General features: G+C 39.7%; 3 protein-coding genes across 13 annotated transcripts in view; 2 read left to right on the top strand and 1 right to left on the bottom strand.

Moving 5' to 3' along the window:
- The first annotated feature begins 609 nt into the window (after positions 1 to 609).
- LOC111267057 (ubiquitin-conjugating enzyme E2 J2) lies at positions 610 to 8,528 on the top strand. 4 transcript variants are annotated; one of them, XM_022845015.2, is made up of 7 exons: positions 610 to 692; positions 860 to 1,096; positions 2,158 to 2,198; positions 2,279 to 2,363; positions 2,904 to 3,141; positions 4,299 to 4,388; positions 6,521 to 8,528. In XM_022845015.2, exons 2-7 carry the CDS (start codon positions 990 to 992, stop codon positions 6,638 to 6,640), a joined length of 681 nt encoding a protein of 226 aa, XP_022700750.1. In that variant the 5' UTR covers positions 610 to 692; positions 860 to 989; the 3' UTR covers positions 6,641 to 8,528. The 4 variants fall into 4 exon arrangements, 2 of the variants coding, with proteins under 2 accessions (XP_022700750.1, XP_086827309.1); XR_002684391.2 differs by adding an exon at positions 4,755 to 4,950 and having other exon boundaries at positions 644 to 1,096; XR_002684392.2 differs by lacking the exon at positions 6,521 to 8,528 and adding exons at positions 4,755 to 4,950; positions 5,456 to 5,855 and having other exon boundaries at positions 644 to 1,096.
- Positions 8,529 to 11,794: 3,266 nt separating this feature from the next.
- The window catches only part of LOC111267055 (uncharacterized), a 38,326-nt gene continuing 27,486 nt past the window's right edge, over positions 11,795 to 22,634 (bottom strand). For 4 of the 8 annotated variants that reach the window (XM_022845004.2, XM_022845005.2, XM_022845011.2 and 1 more), the window contains 4 exons: positions 22,458 to 22,605; positions 21,958 to 22,295; positions 14,589 to 14,855; positions 11,795 to 14,159 (listed from right to left, as the gene is read on the bottom strand). In XM_022845004.2, coding sequence (XP_022700739.1) covers positions 13,910 to 14,159; positions 14,589 to 14,855; positions 21,958 to 22,295; positions 22,458 to 22,605 — 1,003 coding nt within the window. In that variant the 3' untranslated portion in view covers positions 11,795 to 13,909. The remainder of the gene's footprint in view (positions 14,160 to 14,588; positions 14,856 to 21,957; positions 22,296 to 22,457; positions 22,606 to 22,634) is intronic. The other 4 variants (XR_002684389.2, XR_002684390.2, XM_022845009.2 and 1 more) reach the window with 4 other exon arrangements.
- Positions 18,628 to 20,198, top strand: LOC111267056 (muscle LIM protein 1). The gene is made up of 2 exons (XM_022845014.2): positions 18,628 to 19,195; positions 19,538 to 20,198. Exons 1-2 carry the CDS (start codon positions 19,065 to 19,067, stop codon positions 19,713 to 19,715), a joined length of 309 nt encoding a protein of 102 aa, XP_022700749.1. The 5' UTR covers positions 18,628 to 19,064; the 3' UTR covers positions 19,716 to 20,198.

The following is a 22,634-nucleotide window of genomic DNA, read 5'->3' as shown; positions in this document are numbered from 1 at the left end:
GTAGTTCTGTTAGCGGTAGCAGTATTACGACGATCTCTGTCACAGCAATCATTACTTCGTCTGCTGCACGTACCGTGTGGTCTTCAGCAGTTTTCTGCTGAGGCAATGTCCATTTCCGACTTCTACCTGGGAACAAACAGTTGAGAGTGGAAGTCGAATACTGTAGACAGCAGGCGTACTATAGGTTCTTCGTCGTCGTTGTCGTCATTGCTTGTCGCTGGTCTATCCTTGATCCGCAGTTCTCTGTTGTTATGCTGTAAGTGGGAGTAACAAGGAATGATTTTAACTGCAGGGAGGCAAGTGAGAAGGTAAAAAGGAGACAACCTCTTGCTATCGGTACATTGTAAATTTCACACGACACCGACACAGTTGAAAGCGACAATCGTCAGTTGTTGAGGTAGTCTCCGGTGAATGTTTTCCCTTTAGGCGCTACATCGGCTATTGATTGGTGGCTGGTGGTTCTCGCAAAAGAACGAGGGGGACAGCAAGCTGACTGGGCCCCAAAATTAAACTTTTTATTCCACTAAATTCAGTTTGTCTCTAAGCTAGCCAGTACCTGTCTGCCTGCTGTTCACTGTCGAAATGAGAAGCCATCTGATTGTTAAACTGGCGACTTGAGTTTGGGAAAAAAAAGCGAAAAAAAAATGGCTAATCGGTCCTGGCATCGCTAAGGAAAGTTATCCACGGAGCAGGTGCGTCGTCGATTTGCTTAAAACTGAACGATGAAGCCGAGTTTGGTTAATTAAAGAATTAAAGGGTCATACGTGCCCGTGTATACGAAGATAGCGTTCCGCAAATGTCTTGCCGCGCAGTTAGCCAGTACTCACCCAAAGTCTGTTGGTGAATGTTGTCGGTGCAGGATGTTATTAATACAGGCGGTGACAAGTGTATAGGAACACCGTACTAGAAATAAACACATACCAAACGACAACAAAGAAGGGATTTTAACCAGAGCTGTAGCAGCGAAAACAACGCCATAATCTGTAAAGATGATGCGAACGGCGACTCTGAGACTGAAACAGGACTACCTTCGATTGGCTAAAGAGCCAATTCCGTACGTGTGCACAATACCCGTACCGGATAACATTCTCGAGTGGTAAGTAATAAAAAGAGATACAATTGATTAATTTTGATGCGTACTTAGGCAAAGTGGCGATTCAATCTTTGGTCTCAGTTTGGCACCGTAATTCCATAGAAATGGGGTACGAAAGTACTGGCATCTTAAATCCTCACAGCTTCCGTCACATTTTAAAGATATTTCAGTAACAAAATCTTATTTGGGTGCAAATTTTTATCTAGAGACGCTTCAATAGAAGATGGTACAGTGGACTAGTCTGCCAAATTTAAATTAGCCACAGAATAATAATTAAGAATACGCAAGCAACGAGGTATATATATAATATTGAAATTCTATGCTCAACTAAAAATATACCCTGATGATTAATATAACGTTGCTTTTTACTTGAAACACGGCTCAAAGGGCGTTATGCGCCTGAGCGTGGTCTACAGTATATGACGTAAACGCCGTATGTTATGACATCTAGATAAACAAGCGTGCGAGCTTACGAAGTAAGTCCACATCGAACAATTCGCTTGCGAAGTCGTTATCTAGGGAATGTGATGGAGTGACTGTCTCTGACTGGATCCGTCATAACCATTTAATAATAGCATGCAACAAGTTTTTATTGCATGTTAGATCCACGTGTCTTTTGTTATTGGATTCACATAAGATTTGTTGTGAATGCCATGAGCTGTTTTGTCTCTAGCGGATTGCGGCTCTATTATAAAATTCTTACGTATTTTTCATGGATCCGTTGTTGTTTATTGGGGTTATACTTCTTTAGCATATACTAACCGGCTTCCAAGAGTATAACTAATAACGAACTAACATTTTTTACATATATAATGTTCATTGCATGTTTCAATACGGCGAATTCCTGTCTCTAGTGCGTTCTAGTAAGCGTCCATGTTTGATTTTTACTTAAGGCAAATAATCTTTTTATGTCTGTTATAAAATGTTATCGCAGAACACGCAGTTGATGCTAATTACAGTGCTACTGACTCACAAGACAACCTACGACTTTCTTTGATTTTGTTTTGTTTGTTTGCAAGAAAACTGGATTAGTTTTAATCTGCTATACGTGGTTCTATTTCCAGGCATTATGTGGTTATTGGTACTCCTGATACGCCGTACCAAGGTAAGACTTCAGAATACTGTTTGCTACCTAAGTTAGTTTGATCGTAAAAGATACACTCTCATATTTCATTTGAACTTCAGGTGGTTTTTATCATGGGAAGTTGGTCTTTCCTCAGGAGTTTCCGTTTAAACCGCCTTCCATCTACATGAGCACACCAAATGGACGGTTCGTAGAACAAACAGAATGTTACATTTTAGTGTCCTTGGTTAGTTTTCCAGAGTAAAGGTTACAAAATGCATCTTTGTTGTTGTTAGGATACACTTTTATTTTTACGATACACTTTTGCGATACACGATAGCTTTTGGAGGATGCGGAACTTCAATAAAGGATAACGAAATTATTACCAATGCATTGAATGAGTAAATTATTAAATAATAAAAATATTAATTGGATTATTATTTGTATCAATAATAAAGGTCAATTAAAGGAAGGTACAAGAACGGCTGTCCACAAATTATCTTGACGCTTTTTATGTTCTTTCATTCAGTTATGTTTAAATACCGCTATCGCGATGTATGAGCTTGTAGGGATTTTGATAAAATCAACATGTGGATAAACGGATCAGTAAATTGGTGCAATTATGAATAGAAAACGTAAGAACATCCTAAGGAATTTGGGAATTCCTAAGGAACGTTTATCAATATAATCAATATTCTGAATAATCTTTTCTGCCATCTCATCTGATTGCGATGTACGAAACTTTAGATTCAAGACGAACACCCGACTGTGCCTTTCAATTAGTGACTTTCATCCAGAAACGTGGAACCCCACGTGGAGCGCCGGTCCCATCCTTCTGGGTCTTCAAAGCTTCATGTGCGAAAATACCCCAACTCTTGGCTCGGTTGAATCCAGCGATCATGAGAAACGATTGTTAGCGGAACAGAGTATCGAGTTCAATCTTAGGGACAGACAATTTTGTGAACTCTTCCCGAAACTTGCCGAGGTACGAAACAAACGTTCGATCACAGAATCTATTAAAAAAAAAATATCATGATGGTTTCTTTCTCAAATTTTTGTAACGTTGACTTAATATTTCACCCTATATACCTATACTTTTTTTTTTTGAACAAACCCATCCAAAATTGTCATAGTGGACATGTGTTCATTCGATTCTCGATTGGTATTAGAAATTCCAGAACAAAATAGCGCTCTTGGGATCTAAGCGAAAATCAGCTATTATATAATGCTTCATGCGAAGCGAACCCCCTACTGTAATTCTTTAATTCTTGTCCTTAAAAAACTATGTTGTTGCCGGTTTTTGGTCGGCTTCTGGATGATCCGACGAAGGAAAGTCAAACCAAAAATTCTTACTAGGCTTTAAAATTTATCAAAATAATGTAGAAGCCATATTTGATGTACATGGATTTTTCATATATGAATTCAGAACCGTTCTAATCTTCAAAAGTTTTCAAAAAGCTTTCTGCTCCTTTTTGCATATTAAGCGCTTGCATTTTTTTCACCTGCTATCAGCGCCAAATTCAACTCTCTCTAGCTGTATGTAAAGTGTTTTTGCATTTTAGCATATTATAGCAATATTGCCTGGCGCAAGCTTTATTATAATAAGCTTGTTAGCGGATCATGAGAGGAATATTTTAAAATTTCAGTACGCAATATAGCTCTCAAAATAAAACTATGCAATCATGGTAAATAATATTTAGTATGTATAATGGCATATAGTAATATATAAGGACTCAATATGGAGTGAACATGATAATCGGCAATTGCATTCTTAATACATGCAAAACGTCTTAGGAACAATTTATAAGAAAACATCGACACTTGTCTCCCACTCTGTAAAATACGATATAAGCGAGATGCTGTTTACTTTTAGCTAATACATATTTCCAAAATCGACCTATAAAATCATTTTGTGAAAACGTAGCTAAGCATTAAAACCTCACAGGAGATTGTTTTTGATTTGCCCGTTACATTAGTTATCACTTTGCCGTTTGTCTTCTGTGGAAAATTTTATTTACAAATTTTATAGATATAAAACTTATAGATATAAGTCGTGTAGGCTTTCTATTGTAGATGAAGTTTATTTCTTATGTTCGTGAATACTGACTCACCGGTAAATATGCGACCGTGCTAAATCCTCAGGAGTGTCGCGATATTCTAAAAAATCGTGAAACAGAACGGAGACAATTAGAGGCACTCGTTCCACCAGCTATTGCGTCCGGCGTTAATCAGGTGAGACTTTTAAACAGTTATATGCAAACTCGTATTAGTTCCACTACTATTAACAGGTTTGTGCTAACTACTTGTATTTACAGAGGTAGAGATCATTGCAAGATGTTGAAACCAACAGGGTCATCAAACACCCATGTTACCTTCTCGCTAAGAAGGCATATTTAATGTTCTTGGAAGTCTCGAACTATGTACTCAGTAATTCTCACCATGATAACGGTTTTAGCTAAACTCCATATAAAAATTGCAACATAATGCTCATCAATGTTTTAAGTGGTACTTGCCCAAATGTATTCAAAACGATTTTCTAATCGTTTTTATATGCGTTTTTGCGTTCCAAATGACCTTCGCGACCAAATGCTAGCAAAGGATTCTCCACATTATCAACAAAAAATAACCGAGGCTTACTTAGAAGCAATCGGAAAGTCAAAAGTGAACCCGTTCAAAGCTGACTTCTGATAGTAGGGAAATCAAACCGAAGGTGACAAAAGCGCCGTAAACTGTAACTGAAAAACATCCTGACATCTCCTCATGAAAAGCGCAGCACAAGTTTGTGAAAGCAGATGTAGGTATCTTGTGCGACAGCTATGCGATAGTTGAATTTTTTAGGTTCTATATGATCGAACTTAAAACTAGCAGTATTCGTCACGCCAAACTTTAGATTCTGGCGTATAAATAGTGCTTACCTCAAAATTCGTTATCTGGTTAAAATCGCCTTATTAAAATCGTTATTTACTTCGAAAATTCACCGTGTTCATGCCTGGCTCATTGCTAGAAAAGCTTCAATGTCTAATGGACATAAACTCGTAGCGTATTTCATATCCTTTCCTTCAAACCACATGGACGTTTACCTTCATGAGACCGCCTGCGACACACTAACTTCATTCTATTGGTCTCCTGTTGGGGTCGACCATCGAATATTCTTTTAAGGGATTCTTGTCGAGAGCTGGACAAAAGAAATCGCTATCTTACACTAGCCACTGACCGTTACAAATATTAGCGAACTCAGATTAATGACACAGAAGCAGACAATTTCGGCCATTATAATAGCCTTTCGATTCCGATTGCAGAATGGCACCGATTTCATCAATTCAAGTCGAAGTGAGTGACGCAAGGAGCGCGCGTGAGAAAGCTTAAAGGCGAGAGGTATGCCTGTGCCCGAGCGGATGGATGAATGAATGTTGTATGGCTGAGTGACCAATTCAGTATATATACGCTCCGGACAGCTCCTCTTCGACTTTCTTCTTTGTTCGTTTCGCGATCAGCGCTGAACTTTAGCGAAAAACATTTTACTCGAACATAGTCAAAGAACGGTGTGCTCAGTGTCAGGGAAGGCGAGGCAGGGGTGGAAGGTATCAGTGATCAACTTTGTCTCAACTCAATCAAATATCTATTTCTGCTTCTGTTTGTACCTAATCGTAAAAGATCTGCGAGACTTTGTAAGAAGTCAGTTGGCGGGCGGTCACGGAGGATCGCGTCGATTTCCAATATATGTGCAGAAAGAAGCTGTGTTTGCATTTAAACTACGTATTTTACCCATCGGTACGATATCAGACTGCTCTTTTAGATTAGAGGACATTCGCCTCTATCGGTTATACTTTATTTTATGATAATAACGTTGACCTCAAACGGTAACCTTAAACCTTTGCAAAGCTGAGGGGAGTCATGTCGGTTATTGCTGTAACTATTCCCTTCGCTTTCCATTGTCCTCGGTCATATTCTGATTCACTGAAAGGTGCAGATAATTTTTTACGAAGAAAGCAATCGTGCGACGATTTTGCCACAGTTGAGGAATTAAGAAAGAATGTAATTTGTCTTTTTTTTTTTTTAAGTATCCTTAATTTTACAGCTCGTCATTAACGAATTTATAATGACGATGTATGGTAAACACTAACAAGTTTCCTGTCTCCGATGCAGTAAGCAAATCTTCTGCTACGTACTTTGTGTGCGTTTTAACTCTAAATTTTTTTGTCCTTCAATCACAAATGTCCCGTACCTCTTAGGAGCGAAATCAGAGACTCATGAAGCGCAGGTCGTGTAGCGGTTTTATAATTACTGGACATTATTAACCGTTTTTTTTATTGTGTCTTATGTTTTTGGGGGCCGCCGTTTGGCCTCTTTTGGCCTTGTTACAGATGCAGTCTTCGTTAGCCGCCGCTCTGACGAATCTGTGCGTTGTCGTTGGCTTCGCGGCTTTCGCGTTTGTTGTTAAATACGTGATTACGCTGAGCGGAAGCGACCAAGAGCATCCGTGATGACTGGCAACGGATGGAACCTAGCGCCACTTCTACGTTACCTTTTATTCATGTCAACAACAACAACGACAATACATGACCAACAAAACGACAAACAGCGAGACCAATAAAGATATTTATGTTGAAGAGAACAACAACAATGACAACAGATTCAAGAAATAAAAAGCCAGGTCGTCGAAGGATTAAAGATGGAAAAATACACTGACTGAAGACAGCAACTACCTTATAACCCATAATTCAAGATAGAACTGATCAGGTATGCAGGCGCCAATGGTCATGTTTTCGTTTAAACGAGTCAATTTTTGAGTGAAACGGAAACAAAGTTTGCACCTATGATTGTCCAGTGCACGGTGTTGAAAGCATGATAGCCTTGCAAGGGGCTGTCGAAGGTAACTTTGCCAATGCGCACTGATGCACGAAATACGCGAGCCTGTTCTCAAGAAGAGTGAATAGGTGGCCAATGCAGGTTCACATATAAATGTTGATATTGGTATGGTGATTTATCAACGTGAAGAACCAATGGAAAAAGCAGTCAACAGTAGTCAACTAAGGCACCAGTGTGATTGGTTCGTTTTCTGGTGTAAACTTTGATATATTGTTTTGTAAAAACATTCAGGAATGCCGCCACTGTTGCATGAAGGATACTCTGCCTTAACGAGGAGCGACTAGGCAGATTATTATTTTTATGGGCTAAACGGTATTTAATGATGCTGAATACGATCATGATGGTGATTGATGTCAGTGCTCTTGAGGTAAACTACGCGTAGCTCTGAATATGCGAGCGAGTAAATACCTCTTTGTCGCGGGTAAAGTGATTTCTGGGCATAATGTAGCGATTCTACTATCTTCTCATGATATGATGTAAAACTAAGTGCAGGAAAATGCTGGCTGTGTCTACCTCAGAAGAAATGAAGAGGCGAGCCGATGATATCAGCATGTGTGTAAAAATTCCAGGGTACATGTAAAAAGCTAAGAATGAATAAACTGAAATAAGGAAACAATAAGAAAAATAGTAAAAGATTGATAGTGAAAATTAGCACAGGACAGTGTGACAGCATAAATGTGGTAGAATGGGCCTATAGATGGCGTGCCAAAACATGTGTTCGAGCAGCATAAGCGGTGTAAAATTTCGGATAGGGAATTTGTAAACGCAACCTGAAGTTGTTTTATCCCTTAGCAAGTGATCCTTATTGAAAAGAATAGGCATGAAGGACATCAATTGAAGGTAACTATTGTTGACATTAGAAGAAAATTCGCGTTATCTAACAAAATCGCACTGTACGCCGACATGAACGGAAAGAGGTATCTATTGTTATAGCTTCTATTGATCTAAAGAAAGTCGATGAATTCATCGTCGCCTGCCAATTTGCAGACGGCCTTCCATCAAGTATAATCTAATGTGATTACAATTCTACACCGAACGCGCTGAGATCAGTTGCGCTTTGTAGCTTCCAGCTTATTTGGTAGAACTGGACCGTCGATATAGAATTTAAACAGAAGCAATCACAACAAAACACATGCATAAAATATATTACCAATAGGGCAAGTTTCGGGGGTGTGCCTGCTGGCGAAGTATAGAGTGAACTGCAATGGGAATGTAAGTTACCAAAACGGTGAACTGTGACCTATATGATATAATGATTACCCGTCCTTTAAAAGAAGGCGTTTCGGTGAGAAACTGTTGAGGGCTTGGCGATACACAGGCCGTAAGTATGATTTTGCTTTGAAAAATAGTTCTATGTAGATTACTGAAAATCAAGTGCGAATTTAAATTGTTTATGTATTGCCCTAACAACGAAATGGAGGTTTGAGGACTTATAAAAAGTATTTATTTTATGCTTTGAGAAATAATGATAATAATTGATAAAAATATGCATATTAATCAAAATGTTTTTTCTAATAGTGAGAATAGTAGTGTCATCTATACCATTATTGTAATTATCTTTTTGGTCTACTTTGTACAGGTACATAGTTAATGGGCCTACAGATTATATTCCATTGAAGATGTACCTGAACTAAGACTGTCATTTTAATTACCGGAAATGTACAGAGACGCTATTAGTTTTAGTTAGTCTAGGAGAAGGATTGCGTTGTAGACAACTTTCAGTTAAAATTTCGGCAATCCTTTTGAGTGAAGTACAAAATAAAAAATTAGTAGCCTTCATTTATAAACGGTGTTTAACGAAGGGTGCAACAGTAGGCGGTGCTTAACTAAATCAAGGCAAAAGGATAGATAATTAGTGATGGCAGCGATAGATAATTAGCCATTTAGAAGCGGCAGGGCAACATTATTCGCAGGGAGTCAACTGAACGAGGACGAATTCAACTGAATTTTGATTTAATGAAAAAAGTGTAATGTCTTAGAGCGTTTTGATTCGACAAAAGCCAAGGTTTTTTCACGAGAAGTGTGTTGCACTCGATAATATTTACTACTCGTCATGTTTGAGCGAGAAACACAATAGATATCTGTGTAAGAGGGAAAGCTCAAAGAGAAAGAAAAACAAACCAGCTTTGATTGTAATTCAGATAACCTTACAATTGCTAAAAGTCAAAGTTCATGTATGGTACTGTTACTAAAGAGATCGAAATCCTAAGTCGTTCAATATTAACCTTAAATGCTCCGTAACATGTTCGGACAGGCGTCGCAGCTATTGCTGCCATTGGCATCACCCATGTTTGCTATGGTAGCGGCCAAAATTTAGGATCCATCGTTGTTTGTTGTATTGTAGTTGATCAGCTGCAACAGTTCGGGAATCAAGAAGGTCTAAGAAATAGGCTAAAGAAAGTAATCCAGTTATAAAAAGGTCAGACAAATTCGAACGGTAAAAATAGCTATCGCATCTATTTTTATAATGCGCATGAAATGTTTCGTATTAATTATCTATAACGGAACCACTATTGCATCTAGTAGATCTCTGTTTTAGCGATCAGTAGTTGTTTTCATATCTCGGGAGAGATATTTCGCAAAAAAGAAAATATGGGCAACATTTAAAGCCCACATGCAATGACAAAATGACAATTTTGGTTTTGCTGAGAAATAGGCAACTAAAAAAAAAGCAACTGCTTTGGAGATGCCAGGAAAACTTATTTAAGGCATAACGGGGCTAATTTTGATTGTCGTTTACTGGACTGATTTTTCAGAGAATACTCAGAGAATATTTCAGAGAATAGTGTTTGTTGCCTGGCATTGTTCTGATGGGAAACGATGCCTTCCCTCTGTACTAATTTTGGTCGACTTTTCTTAATAGCGTATTGTAAGCAGATAGTAGAGGTCCGAATAATCTTTTTGCCAAACGATAGTAACTCAAAATGCTATTTTTAATGCCCTTTCTAATTTCATCAAACCTATCTCTTTTTTGAGGACCGTCTGGGCTTGGCCACAGATTATGGAGCTATATTGTTTTTTTTTGTAAATTTTTATCGTTTGTGAAATTTTCACCACTCGTAGTCATTGAGTTCGTTGCGTTTCTATGAAGTTGTGTAAATGAACATATGGTTGATGACCGATGAACTAAATACTTTTACGTCAATTCGTGTGATACCTAAATACCGAGCCTTTTTTGTAGCCTGCATTCCTCAAATGGTTTAACGCTTTCAGAATATTTAGTTAATTAACGATGTAGTGGTTACTAACGTATCGGCCTTGCTCTATTCTCGAAATAATCTCATCAACTTTTTCTAATTAGTCGACCTCCATAAGAGACACTTTTTTTCGTTGCAATATTGATAAGGAACCCGACAGAGCCATCTTTGATAACGCATCTTTTATTCATCTAGGAGACACTTTACCTCAAGTACAAAGAAAAGGTATCCGAACAGCTTAAACACACTTACTGTCAAATACCGCCTTTCAACTGAGTCTAACGTCGACTCATTGTGAACATCTGTAGACTGCAGTACTTTTTCGACAACCCAATGTAGAATGCTGGTACAAGCAAATCCAATGGACGTTAAAGTTGAATAACTTCTAAGTTATGCGCTGCGAACCGACAGCACTCGGCTGGTAGATACTCCTTCTAAAAACTTGTAAATGAAAATCGATTGAACTTACTTTTGGAGAAACTGGTTCAAAAGAAAAAATTCTTTTAATCTTAAGAATTAATGCACAATGATAAAATTTTTGTTTCCCAAAAATCACAGCAATACGAAAATTCGCCAAATATTGTTGAAGACATCAGGCAAGAAAATCATAAGCGAAAGCACAGTACGTAAATGGCGCAAACGTTTCCAAAACAGGGATCGAAGTGTTGAAGAGCACCAAGGGGATAACCAGATATCAAGATATGAACAACGAGGACGCATGGTCGCGATGCAGGGGGATTTCTACGAAAGTAAAAATTGAAGTTTCAGCGCTCTCTCGGCTGAAACTGGCATTTCACATATAATATGTTGTAGGATTGTAACCTGAATACTGAAAACGCGGAAACAAGTCCTTCAATGGACCGCTGATACGGCAATCTAAAGTGCGCAACCTGGTTACTTGACGACAACGTCAAGTGCCATCGCTATTTCTTGGTTATACCCTTGGATTGAAAAAAAAAAACTTGCAAACTTTCCCAACCTAGATCCGTGTAACTACCGGGTATTCCATGTTCTAAAAAAGGCAACCGATGGGCAAGCGCACTCCATTATCGCATCACTTTGATAAGCCTTAGATAGAGAAATTACGTATGAAAATACGAGTGGTAGGGATATCACTGTCCAAAAGCTGTCAAGATACCGGGACATGTGTGCAGAAAAAATTAAAAAGGGCACCTCTAACACGTCTTGAGGTATCATGGTTTCAGCCCTGCTAGCTTAAAAATTACTTGATTTCAAATTCTGCCGCATCCACTTTTAACTGCCTATATGTATATATTTTTTTTTAATTTTGAGTGTGCTTGAAAAAATATAAATATCTAGACACCAGATATGAATGGTAACGCGGCGCTACGTCAGTGAAAAGTTAATATGATAGGAACTCCTTTTTACGTTGTGATGGATACCTTAACGGCATTTAGAGTAGATAAAATTTACCTAAAAAATTTTCAGAGTACCATGTTTTTCAGCGCGAAAAGAAGCCACCTACCTTTTTATATTCTTTTGAGATGTACCTAATATCGTGAAATATATTCGTTACCTATATAACGAGTTGTAGCAGAGAAAAAACGCGGGTTTGCAACTATAATTCCAAGACCCAAGAACGCGCCATTTATTTACGAGAAACAATTACATATTACAGTATTTGCCGCCCACACCTTACATTCAAGTAATTTTTGATTCAATATTATTCATTAACATTAATAGTAGCGTTGTTGTTATTAGCTATTGTTAACTTTTGTTGAAGTCATTATTAACATTCAGACAGTGTATTTTAATGGCTTGTCAATAGCAGAAAAGGTGGAAAACGGGAAATAATAGTACATTGCAGCAAGCAAGAGCTAAACGAGGCGATAGGCATCGGGCACACGGATGGCGCGGACATGCTTGTGGACCCGACATCGTCCTTGTGGATATGTCGACCACCAAAACAAAACAAAGGTATATATATATATATATATATATATATATATATATATATATATAATTTATGAGCTAGTTATATTGTGAAAATATAATGTACAATCTCTAAGCGCGTCACACAAATAGGCGAGGGTTTGAAAGGAACCCGGCTAGTGGTGTAGCGCAATTCTGTTGCCCCCAAAAAAAACCTGCCACAACTGTTATCCTCCTAACTCCTTTCGATGAGTCAAGTCGTTACGAAATCAATCCTCACCGAAATGTCAGCTCCTACTGCGTAATGAATGGAGAACGTTATTCCCTATTATATGATTCTCCACTGCAAAAACTGCAAGTGAGAACTGACTGCATCCCATACAATACATCAAAAAACCTATTAATGATGACAAAATAAAACAGAAAAGAAGATTTCAGATTTCCTTGATCGACGATAAGACTTCTGTTCATGTACGCAAGTATCTAAATTCGTTCCCCAGGGCATGCTCGACAGCAGGCGAGGTTATGGACGTCGACTTGGTGGCACGCATTAATTTAAGCTCAATTATCGATCACACCCGTTTTAGTCATTACAGTATTGGCAGTTCGTAGTCTACTTAACAGAGGTCTCGGAAACGCAAAAGGTCGAAAGACGTATCAATAACTCGATATAATCTCGCTATGCTAAGTCCTACTCGAACGGACTGCAAGCAGAAAGATCGAGTGTTTTTTGTTGGAACTGTTTACTAGAAGAAGATAGTAAAAAGTAAGATGTCCTGTATAGCGTTGAGAGTTGATACGGGCACAACGGGATCAAGGCAAACAGCTAGACAATTAATAGTTTTCATAACTGTAAATAAAAACTAAATTTAGCCATCGCCTGATCAAGCACGCTATTTATCTTGTCATTCGAGTTGTTCTAGCCGCGCCTTCCTTTGTCGATCTCGACGATCTGAAATACGAATCGGTAAGATTATAAAGACTCAACGAAGTCCTTGTCAATCAAGTTAAACCGAGTAAGTTAAATTTTGATGTAAACCAAATTCACGAAAAGCTTTTCGACTCTACCTCTTCTTCAGGAAAGAACTAGCATCATCGTCGACCGATTATAGGAATGCGCCCGAACAAGTCTCATTTCCTAACCGTTTAGGCCATTCCAAATGTCAGATACAATTCATCCAATCACATTCCTGTGGTAAGGCGTCTAATTATGAAATTTTCTCGGATGCTTCATTGCGTAGTTCACTAAAAAGCAATCAGTGCGTTTTGCTGTACAAGTGCCAATGGATAGGAAGAGCTCGATCCTCCTGTTGAAATAAGGATACTCAAACTGTTCCATTGTTTGCAAATGGGAGTGTCGTGCACCTAAATATATCATCAAAAGAGGACGTTTGTTTTTTCGCGCTTCGCAGATGCATTTTGATGGTGATCGATCGGGAGACACGATCGATGAGTAAACCGTTATCCAAGTGACTGCGTCCTCTTGAACAGGGCAAGTATCGGCCTAAGCCGAACGAATATTTGCTGGTCTTAAAGACTTTCTTCTGTCAATTTTGTGCAAAAGAAATAGATGAAGTTCGCTTAAAAGTTATACTACGCGCTTCTTGTCGATATATAGATACCTATAAAAAGTATGCTATATATATAGGCGTAACGCTCATTTTTGCGTTGCATGTCATATATGTGAGCATTATCAAGAAGGGCTTTTATGGCAGGAGACTTATAAACATGATCACCTTGAAATGCTATAACATCACTTGTTATAGCTATCGCATTTTGCAGTGTGCGCATCTTTTAATAGATGCGATGTCCTCCGTACGAATGTGGTTCGGCAACACTGAACCGGCTGCCATGGCGCGCGTGTGAGTGGCCATGGCCCCGGGATCTATCGAGGGGGTTAATGAAAAATTTGGCAAGTGGATTACCATTTCCGCGGTAATCGTGCAAGCTGCCACCTGGACTATCTGTGGCTAACGACTGTCGTCTCATATCCGATCCCCGGAGACCTGGGCCCATCACCATTTCATCTACGTGACTACCGCATCTGTAACAAGTGATAAGATATTAAAATTCACTCGAGATCCATATATGTATGAAGGAAAACTTCGAATGGTAAGAACGTGGTAAGTAATGATACGGGCAAAAGTGGCCATCCCTAACAGCTAAAGACCGCAATAACGACGATATTTATATTTTGCACTGTGTAAGTTCAAAACTAAAAGCCCGGAAAGAAATGTGATTCAGTAAAAACCGTACTCTCCACGTGACAGCTTCGTTGGACGTACGTATTGTTATGCTATCGTTTACGTCTGAAGCAACAACAACTACAGCTTGGATGATGCATTGGTGGGCCGTGAAACTCACTGATTATGCAGACGAAACTTTTAAATCTGCGGTTATCTTTTGCTGAACATCAAACACGCATTGCTATGAAAGACAGTTCAAATAACTACACGTCAGTTTCCGGACAAACCTTTTGTTCGTATTAGCATTGTTTTGTGTTACCGGCGAGACAGGTCTCCGAGAGAAATAAGCCGATGCTCCAGTTGACGAGTGAAGACCACTTTTCCAGGGGTCACTCTGGGTGAGCCCTATAGAGTCCATTGGGGTCACGGGAAGCCGGCGAAGAACTGCTGGAGTCATTTGCAAAGACTCCCGACGCTCACCGGGACTAAGGGGTCGTCGTACGCCAGGTGGCACGGGCTCAATCATACTCTCTCGAAGTGGATGTTGATGAAATCTGTAAAAGAACGCAGGGATCGAAGGAAAAAGAGAAATGAAACAAGTAGATTGTTTACAATCGTTCTTTATCGTAAGAGGTATAGGAAACTGATATTATAAAGAATAATATAGGTATCTATCTCATTGAAAAAACGGAGCTGTGTGATGAAATTACTTGGATGATACTGTGACGAGCAGAGATAGGTGAAGAGTGGAATCAAATGTAATTTTTTTTTATCAGTAGTAGCCTGTGCAGTATAGCGGCACATCCTAACGAATTGGCTATGCTGCAAATGAAAACAATGCATTTTTAGTCAATAAACTGTGCTACAAAGTTTTATTGAACGAATACAGGTTTCTTAGAACCGTGGGTGAAACCATAAACGTTCGTTCTGATACGTTTTACAGAAAACTCATTATGGACGATTCGAAAGATCGCGTCACGCTCCCATGGCAGCGAGACGCGCCAGACAAATCACGCGCAATAATCAGACCACAATATCTAAAAGTCCGAAGTGACGTCGAATACTTCTTGTTTGTTAGTAGTAAATTAATAGGCTTTATTGTGAAGCAATTCCATGCACGATGTCAGTGATATCGTTTGGCGCATAGGGTGAGATATAGGCGTTGGTACGTTTACTCCTAGGTGTCGAAGTTGGGATTTATGTTTATATTCTTCTGTGCACAGACTGATAAATTGTCTGGGTTTTTGATAAATAAATCTGTAAATTGGACATATTTACAAATAAAAAAAGGAAACTTCGAGAAGATCGTCGAAATTAACGTAAAAAATAAAAAATAAAGGCCGATCACTGTTGATTGAAATGAAAAGTGCAATGTTAGTTGAGTCAGTATTAGCTGGCTCCATACAAAGGCCACGCAGATCACGAGATGTTTAATAATGATCTAATGTTATAATTAATTGTAACGAAGTAAAGCAAACAAGGCACCACTACCGTAATCACTGTTATTGGACATCATACGTTTCAAAACACCTTTAATAGTAAAACCTAAAAGCACAAATGATAGGATCAATTTAGTCTGCTGCGTTTGTGTTTTTCAACTAGCACCTGCGTTACTGTCCGCGGCTTTTTGAGCCTTATACATTTGAGCTTTTATAGCAGATCACTATCTGAATTTTTGTATAATTTTCATATTTAATTACCTAAGCAATAGCCAGAATAGAACAACGATACCTTATCTATGCAAACAGCTGCACATTTAGCGTTATTTTAAGAACAGTTTAAGCTAATGCCGCTGAAACAGTAAAATGTACACGATTATTTTCTAGTTCGGTACCTTCGATTTTGAGTCCAGAGATAAACGAATATTTTTAAAGACGAATTGTTCATGGTGCAAATTAGGATACCTAAAAATTGAAAGTAGGTGATGAGACCATTTCTTGCTTAACCTTGGACAAAACTTTCAGCGAGACGTCATTACGTACTGGCTTTAGTTTTCAGAGAAATCGAAAAAATTCCTATTTTAGTTAGTCGTCTTTTGTCAGGTCGCGCTAACTGGTTCTGTTGAGTTACAAAATGCCGATAGTTTGTAACCCGTCGCGCCTTCTGATTTGAACTACTGCATGTAACTAGACATGTGCTTTGATAGGCAGAACGAGGAGAAAGATGGCTAGAGAATACCTTGGTCAGGTGAAGCTGGTTTTGTTAACAGTGTCCGCGAGACAGATTTCTGCGAAATGTAGAAAGAGCTGTGTGCAAAATTATGGTTCGAATATAAATTACGGAACTTTTGGGTCCCTTCGTCACACCTGCACGGGGGAGTCTTAATAATTTTAAGAAGAGCTGGTGTGTTCCGTCAATAAACAATGCCTAACGGCTTAAATACCGGACAAAAAATCGAAACACTAAATGCCCTGGTTCTTCAAGCCCTATGAGTCAAAGGACTCTTGTTTTGAAAATACGAGCAGTGGTTATAGAACGGCTAACATACTGTTTACCCCGTCGTTTAATCTGAGTATCATACAAGAACGTATAACTGGCTTTATGAAGGGAATTAGGTCAATTTTATGTAAATACCCTTTAGTCAATCCGGTTACGCAAGTATTCGCTTTTCTATGTGTATCTTATTTCTTGTATTACGAGCAGATGCCTCGATATTGTTCCGCACTATCCCTAAATATTCCATTTCGTTAAGATCTCCCTAACATCATTAAGTGCACTTTAAACAGGTTTGATGGACACCATTTGTATGATAAAAACTCGCAAACTTACATTTCATGCATGGCGAAACTTCTACAATGTAAGTCCTAAGTCCTTTACATCTCAACATCGCCAGTTTCTCATTTCTCAACGCAATTTGTTGCATAACCAGATGGACACCAAACAAATATATATAGGCGTATAACGACATATCAATGAATAGGTATCGTTGAGCAGTTCTTACATATACAAAAAGGGCCTAACGATAGGGGCCTGTCTATTTAGCCTACATCGCCTAGACTGTTTTTGTTTCAGCAATCCGATCATGAAGCGTTCGCGAAATCGAGTCGAACGTATTGGCAAAATATGACAATTTAGCGCTTGCGAATTGTGGTTTCAATAGCCGCTTTTGTGGTCAACTGACTAACGCTCGTCAGCATGGTATCGGATGTCTGAATAGAGCTATAGAAGGCCAGATAGCCGAGTCAGGCCATCTGGCCTATTGAGATTTACTTTTAACCGGTAATAGCCATTATTATGCTAATGACAACAGCTGACGATGAAGCAGAGTAGCAGCCTCGGGGTGGCGTCAACAACGACTACATCAGATTTTAAAATACCCGCCTATAAAGGATCTAAATAAGCGAATTAATCGAAGAGGAAAACTCGACCAAAACTTTACATTGTACGCCGTTTATCTAGACGTATAATTTCATATACTGTCTTATTTACACTACGTATGAGAAGGCTTTTTTATGATTTTAGTTGGTCAAAGGTTCAGGCCATTATTTGAACGCTGACTAAATGTCTGTATATATGTATGTGTAGATGAAAGTGGTTGTATTTAAATTTTGGAAAAGATCATCGTAGATATTGTTGAAAAATATACAAATGAGATCGTATTTCTCTTCTTCTTCTTCTTTTACAGTACAAGAATACAGATGGCAGCACCCAGATGAAAAATATAATTTAAAATCTATGTTATAAACCAATTAAGATTTATTAACATATTGGCCAAATAAATAAAGCATAATATGATATAGAAACATATGCGTATGACTAACGGTTTACGGAATTTTTTTTCCAACTAGACGGATTTCAACCAGTTAGATAATATGGTTGACTTGTCTGGAGAAACCCAGTTGTGCGCATTTTCCTATCGCATTGGCATTACTTGGCACGAAAATCTTAACTGCTGACTAGATTCTTATTGGCGATACTGGCTACCTGCTTCGGATAGATAACCGCGACAATCAAAGGTAGCGGCGCTAGAATCGAGTGACAACGATGACAATAGCGATGCACCTTCGACGCATTTGCGGCTGCTGAGCCAGCACGCAAGCTTTTAGCCCTTCCAGGGTTCTTTCAGTTGGCATCGCGTTACTGCTGCATCATATACAACCACCACAGCGCCTACCATTAGTGGTACAGTTATTCGCTTACTACGGGAGATAGCGATTTCTTGTTTTCGCTATAGAAAGAAAGAGAGCCATGGCAATAGAAACTGATTCTTCCATTAGATGCGTTCAGGTCCGCAAGCGAGGCTGCCATCGGCGACAACGGCAGGACCGGTCGGTTGTCGCGTACAGGAACGCTTACTATTGCCGCCGCTCGTCTGGGTACCGAATTCGTGGAGAACCGTTGCCGGCGCGGGTTATGGGGCACCAGGCCAGCAGCTCAGCAGGCTGGCCTCTTTCCATTCCGATTTCTCAGATCTGACCCGGCCGAATGTCCGAAAAAACCGACGAGAACCACTACGTTGCTGGCATCAGCAGCAGCAGCAACAGCTACGCCTGTGCGTCCGCTAGATCAAGTCCGTCGGAGTCAATGAGAAATGAATAGCCGGTCCGCATGCCAAATCAGGAAGCCGGAAGAAGGGCAGGCCTCGCGGCGCGAAAGAGAAACAAGCTACTGTGATAGTCAACGGCAGGTAGGAGAACCGGCACATCCAACAAAAAACAGACCGCAGAAAGACCACTTGGACCACTCTGGGCTCTAGACTCGTCCGCAGTAGTCTCGTTCGTTGAGGCAGGCTCCCTCAAAAGGCCAAAAGGACCACAAACAACATGCCGTTCGGACCAACACAGACGTTCAAATGTCCAAAATGCGCTAAGAATGTCTATGCGGCCGAAGAAATGTTGGCTGCAGGTGCCAAGTTCCACAAGTCGTGCTTCAAGTGTGGACTTTGCAATAAAAAGTAAGTCCACTATAAAATGGTGCCCTGAATGATATAAACAAAGTGGGAACACACGAATAATCTGTACGTATTATTCAAGCCGCAAAAAAGGATTTGTACTTGCTCGGAAAGTCTCCATTTTGCTGTTCTATTGCATAGTAGGTCTTACGAACCATCTGATATAGTTCAAAATGCCTTACAGACCCTTGAACTGGAGATGCTCGGTTTGTCGGCAAAAATCATGTCTCTAATTTATTCAAATTTGTTTTGCTTACCTTATAACTTAAGTAAATTTTTCCACTGAGGGTGAAATTGTTAAATGACTAAGCCGTTGAGTGAGACATTGTTGACTTTTCTCGCCAGGCTTGACTCCACGAACGTCGGGGATCATGGTGGGGACATCTTCTGTAAGCAGTGCTACGGCCGTAAGTTCGGACCCAAAGGCTACGGATTTGGCGGTGGTGCAGGAACGCTCTCAATGGATAAGGGTGAACATCTCGGAAACAAGGAAACTGCCATGGATAACAAGCCTTCCTCTTAGATAGTCTCGTAATCGGATCGCTGACCATCGTGTCCCCATGGGTAGAGTCATTTATGTGCGATGTGGAATTGGATCCCAAGTTTAAACAGGACGAAATACGTGTGTGTGATGTAGTCCTCAATAAGAAATGTTTGTTTAACATCACCTCCCACAAGAATCTCTCCAAAGCGTGACGAGCCTTTTGGTTAATACGAGAACAAAATTTTCACCCAGAAAACAACATCCTTTGGGAACCCACCGTTCTGAGACGCACTCTTTAATTTGTTGCAAGGGTAGAATTGCCTTGTCCATAACAGGTATATACTTGCATAAATACTTCTTATAAGAAGTACTTGATGGAGTAAAGAATAATTGCCCTGCAGCCAACGGAATAAATCGGAGTTGAACTATTTATTTAATAATAACAAACATTGATAAGTGTCCTATCTTGAAGGAACGGACTGAATAAATGATGTATTTTTCGTTACCCGCGCCAGGCGCAGATGTACGTGTTTTTTGTTAACTAGAAATACCAATGTACCACGTGTTTGGATAAACGATAGAGATAAGCTAGAAGCCGTGAAGAAAAATAATTAGCCTTTTTTTTTTGCCGTGTTACAGTATTATGTCTACGATATCGTATACTACTGCGTCCCAATCGGCTTCCTAATAAATTCAAATATTACAATCTACATTTTAAATGTTACATGAATGGCTGTATTTCGAGCAAGACTTCGAGTTTCACAAGTTGAAACCGAAATCGTCATAAAAATTACGTTATTGAAATTCACTTGAGGCGTAACAAGACATAGCGTTATCATATGATGCTCTCGGTATATTACGCATATGGATACTGAAACAACTGAACCGCATAGGGGGGATGCTACCAGCTATACCAGAAGCTGCTAATAAGTCCGGCGTCGCATTATACTACAATTGTCTATGACGAACAAGCTCAAGAGGGCTGATTGAAATCTACCGTCTGCAATAAATACGGAACCGTTTTTCGTACTTGATCTGGTGGATACAGAATTATTGCTACCAGATCTCTGGAGAAGTTGCTAAAAAACGCGTAACAGACAAAAGCCATAGCTTCTATAATATACGTGTGCACCTGAGTGCAGTCTGCCGTGTGGCAAACTCAGCACCAACATATTTTGCTCGAAAAAAGGACCCGCATTGTATTCGAAAATATTTCAGACAGATCAGATAGCAATGAGAACAAGAGCCGTCATATTGGGGCTTTCTTTCTTGTGAGCTTGAGAGCCAACCACTCTGCTTCTTTCCTTTCTAACGAAGGACTGCTTCACTTAATTGCTAGAAGTCCTTGAATCAGCATTAGACGTGCCTAGTTTTGGCAGCATATAGAAACCGTTTCGTCAATAACTGCAGAATAAGCATGCAAAGTAAAAGTAACAATTATACAGGTACAAAAAAAATATTGCAGTCACACAGGCCAAGTTTTAGTTAACTTAACAGCTCTAATTTTTTGCTCACTGGCTATAGCGTTGGTGTCCTACAAAAAGGTGACGATGTGCATATATACTACTTTACACAGATGGTATTCTCGTATAGAATTCGCGTAGCTTGAGAACATTCGAGTCGCCAAATATATAAAGCCGGATAAACCTGCAACTTATATGATTTCCCTGATACGATTCTTAGGAGGGACACTTAAAAAGACGCCGTCTAGGTAGCTGGGTATGGATTGTTTGAAAACTGTTCTATCCAGAAATTTTGTGGATCGATACATGTCGCTTATTTGCTTTTGAACCAATGATGAAGCCTTGCAGCATTGACTGAATTGTATCCATCCAAGTTATACGAACAGCGGAAAAACATATGGTGTTACTCGTTTGAACTTGGAACTGCATTATCGAATAACGAAAAAACGTGCTAATTTTCATTTGCCGGCCACAAAAATGAGGTCTAGGGGATGGAAATATTATGGGACTTTAGACGAAGCCTTAGTTCCAGGCCCGACAACGTTCGAATGGACTTTTCTTGAGGTTTCAACTGTCACCGATGTGATGCCATGGCCAGAACACGATGTGAAATAGGCTCCCTCTGTCAACTTACCCCTTAACCGATAAAGAAGTTTTTCGGGCATCTTATGCGTTTACATCATAAAGATGATTTAAGCTTCGATAGCGAGTGCTCGTTGGATATGTGTTAATGAATTGGACGCTCTGACGCCGCAAGAACCCTGGAAACAATGAAGTCATAGACGAATTACTCCGTGTGTCTGATTTGTTCAACTTACCCAAATCGTGGAGGAGGCTGGGCAAGAGGAATGTCTCTTCTTTGGGGGTTCACCCCCATTGGAAACGATATAGGCCTTTCATGGGGTGCGAGCTGTCTGGGCGAGGGCAAACTTAAAGCGTTGCTTCCTTTAACCTTATTGACCACATCCGTTGATGAGGCATCGCCGCCGGACGGAAGCTGCGGGTGCGCCAGGCAGTAGTTACTGAGCGAGCGTCGAGTTGGTGGGCACTGTTTTCCGAACAAAGTTAAGGGTAGGTTACCCGACGAAAAAAGGTCATTCGTGGACCTATGCAATTGTTGTCGGCCTTCAGAAGATGCTTTTATGCGCGCCTGATGCTGGAGTAAAGTTGTAGAAAAGGTATACGGGGAAAAGCATCAATAATATGACCAGTTTGTAGTCAAATCCACTTTAGTTTATATGTTGAAACTATAATGTATTCAAGTTCTCAATAAATCAAATTAACCTAACGTAGACTACAATTTGAGCGTCGAACTTACTCCGGACACTTCTCCCATATGAAAGTGCTCAAGGCGCTGGTGCAGGAAATCCATTGATCGGTGTTGCTGTAGCGAAGAAATTGGAGGACGTTGCCTGTTGTGGCCACCTCGGACGTCTATAGCTTCCTTATTGAGACGATGTGCAGGTCTTAAACAAGATGTTGAATTTGAAGGATT

The sequence above is a fragment of the Varroa jacobsoni genome, unplaced genomic scaffold (genome assembly GCF_002532875.2).
Source record: "Varroa jacobsoni isolate VJ856 unplaced genomic scaffold, vjacob_1.0 scaffold_1142, whole genome shotgun sequence".
Lineage (NCBI taxonomy): Eukaryota > Metazoa > Arthropoda > Arachnida > Mesostigmata > Varroidae > Varroa > Varroa jacobsoni.
This window is presented reverse-complemented; position numbering and strand designations above follow the sequence as displayed.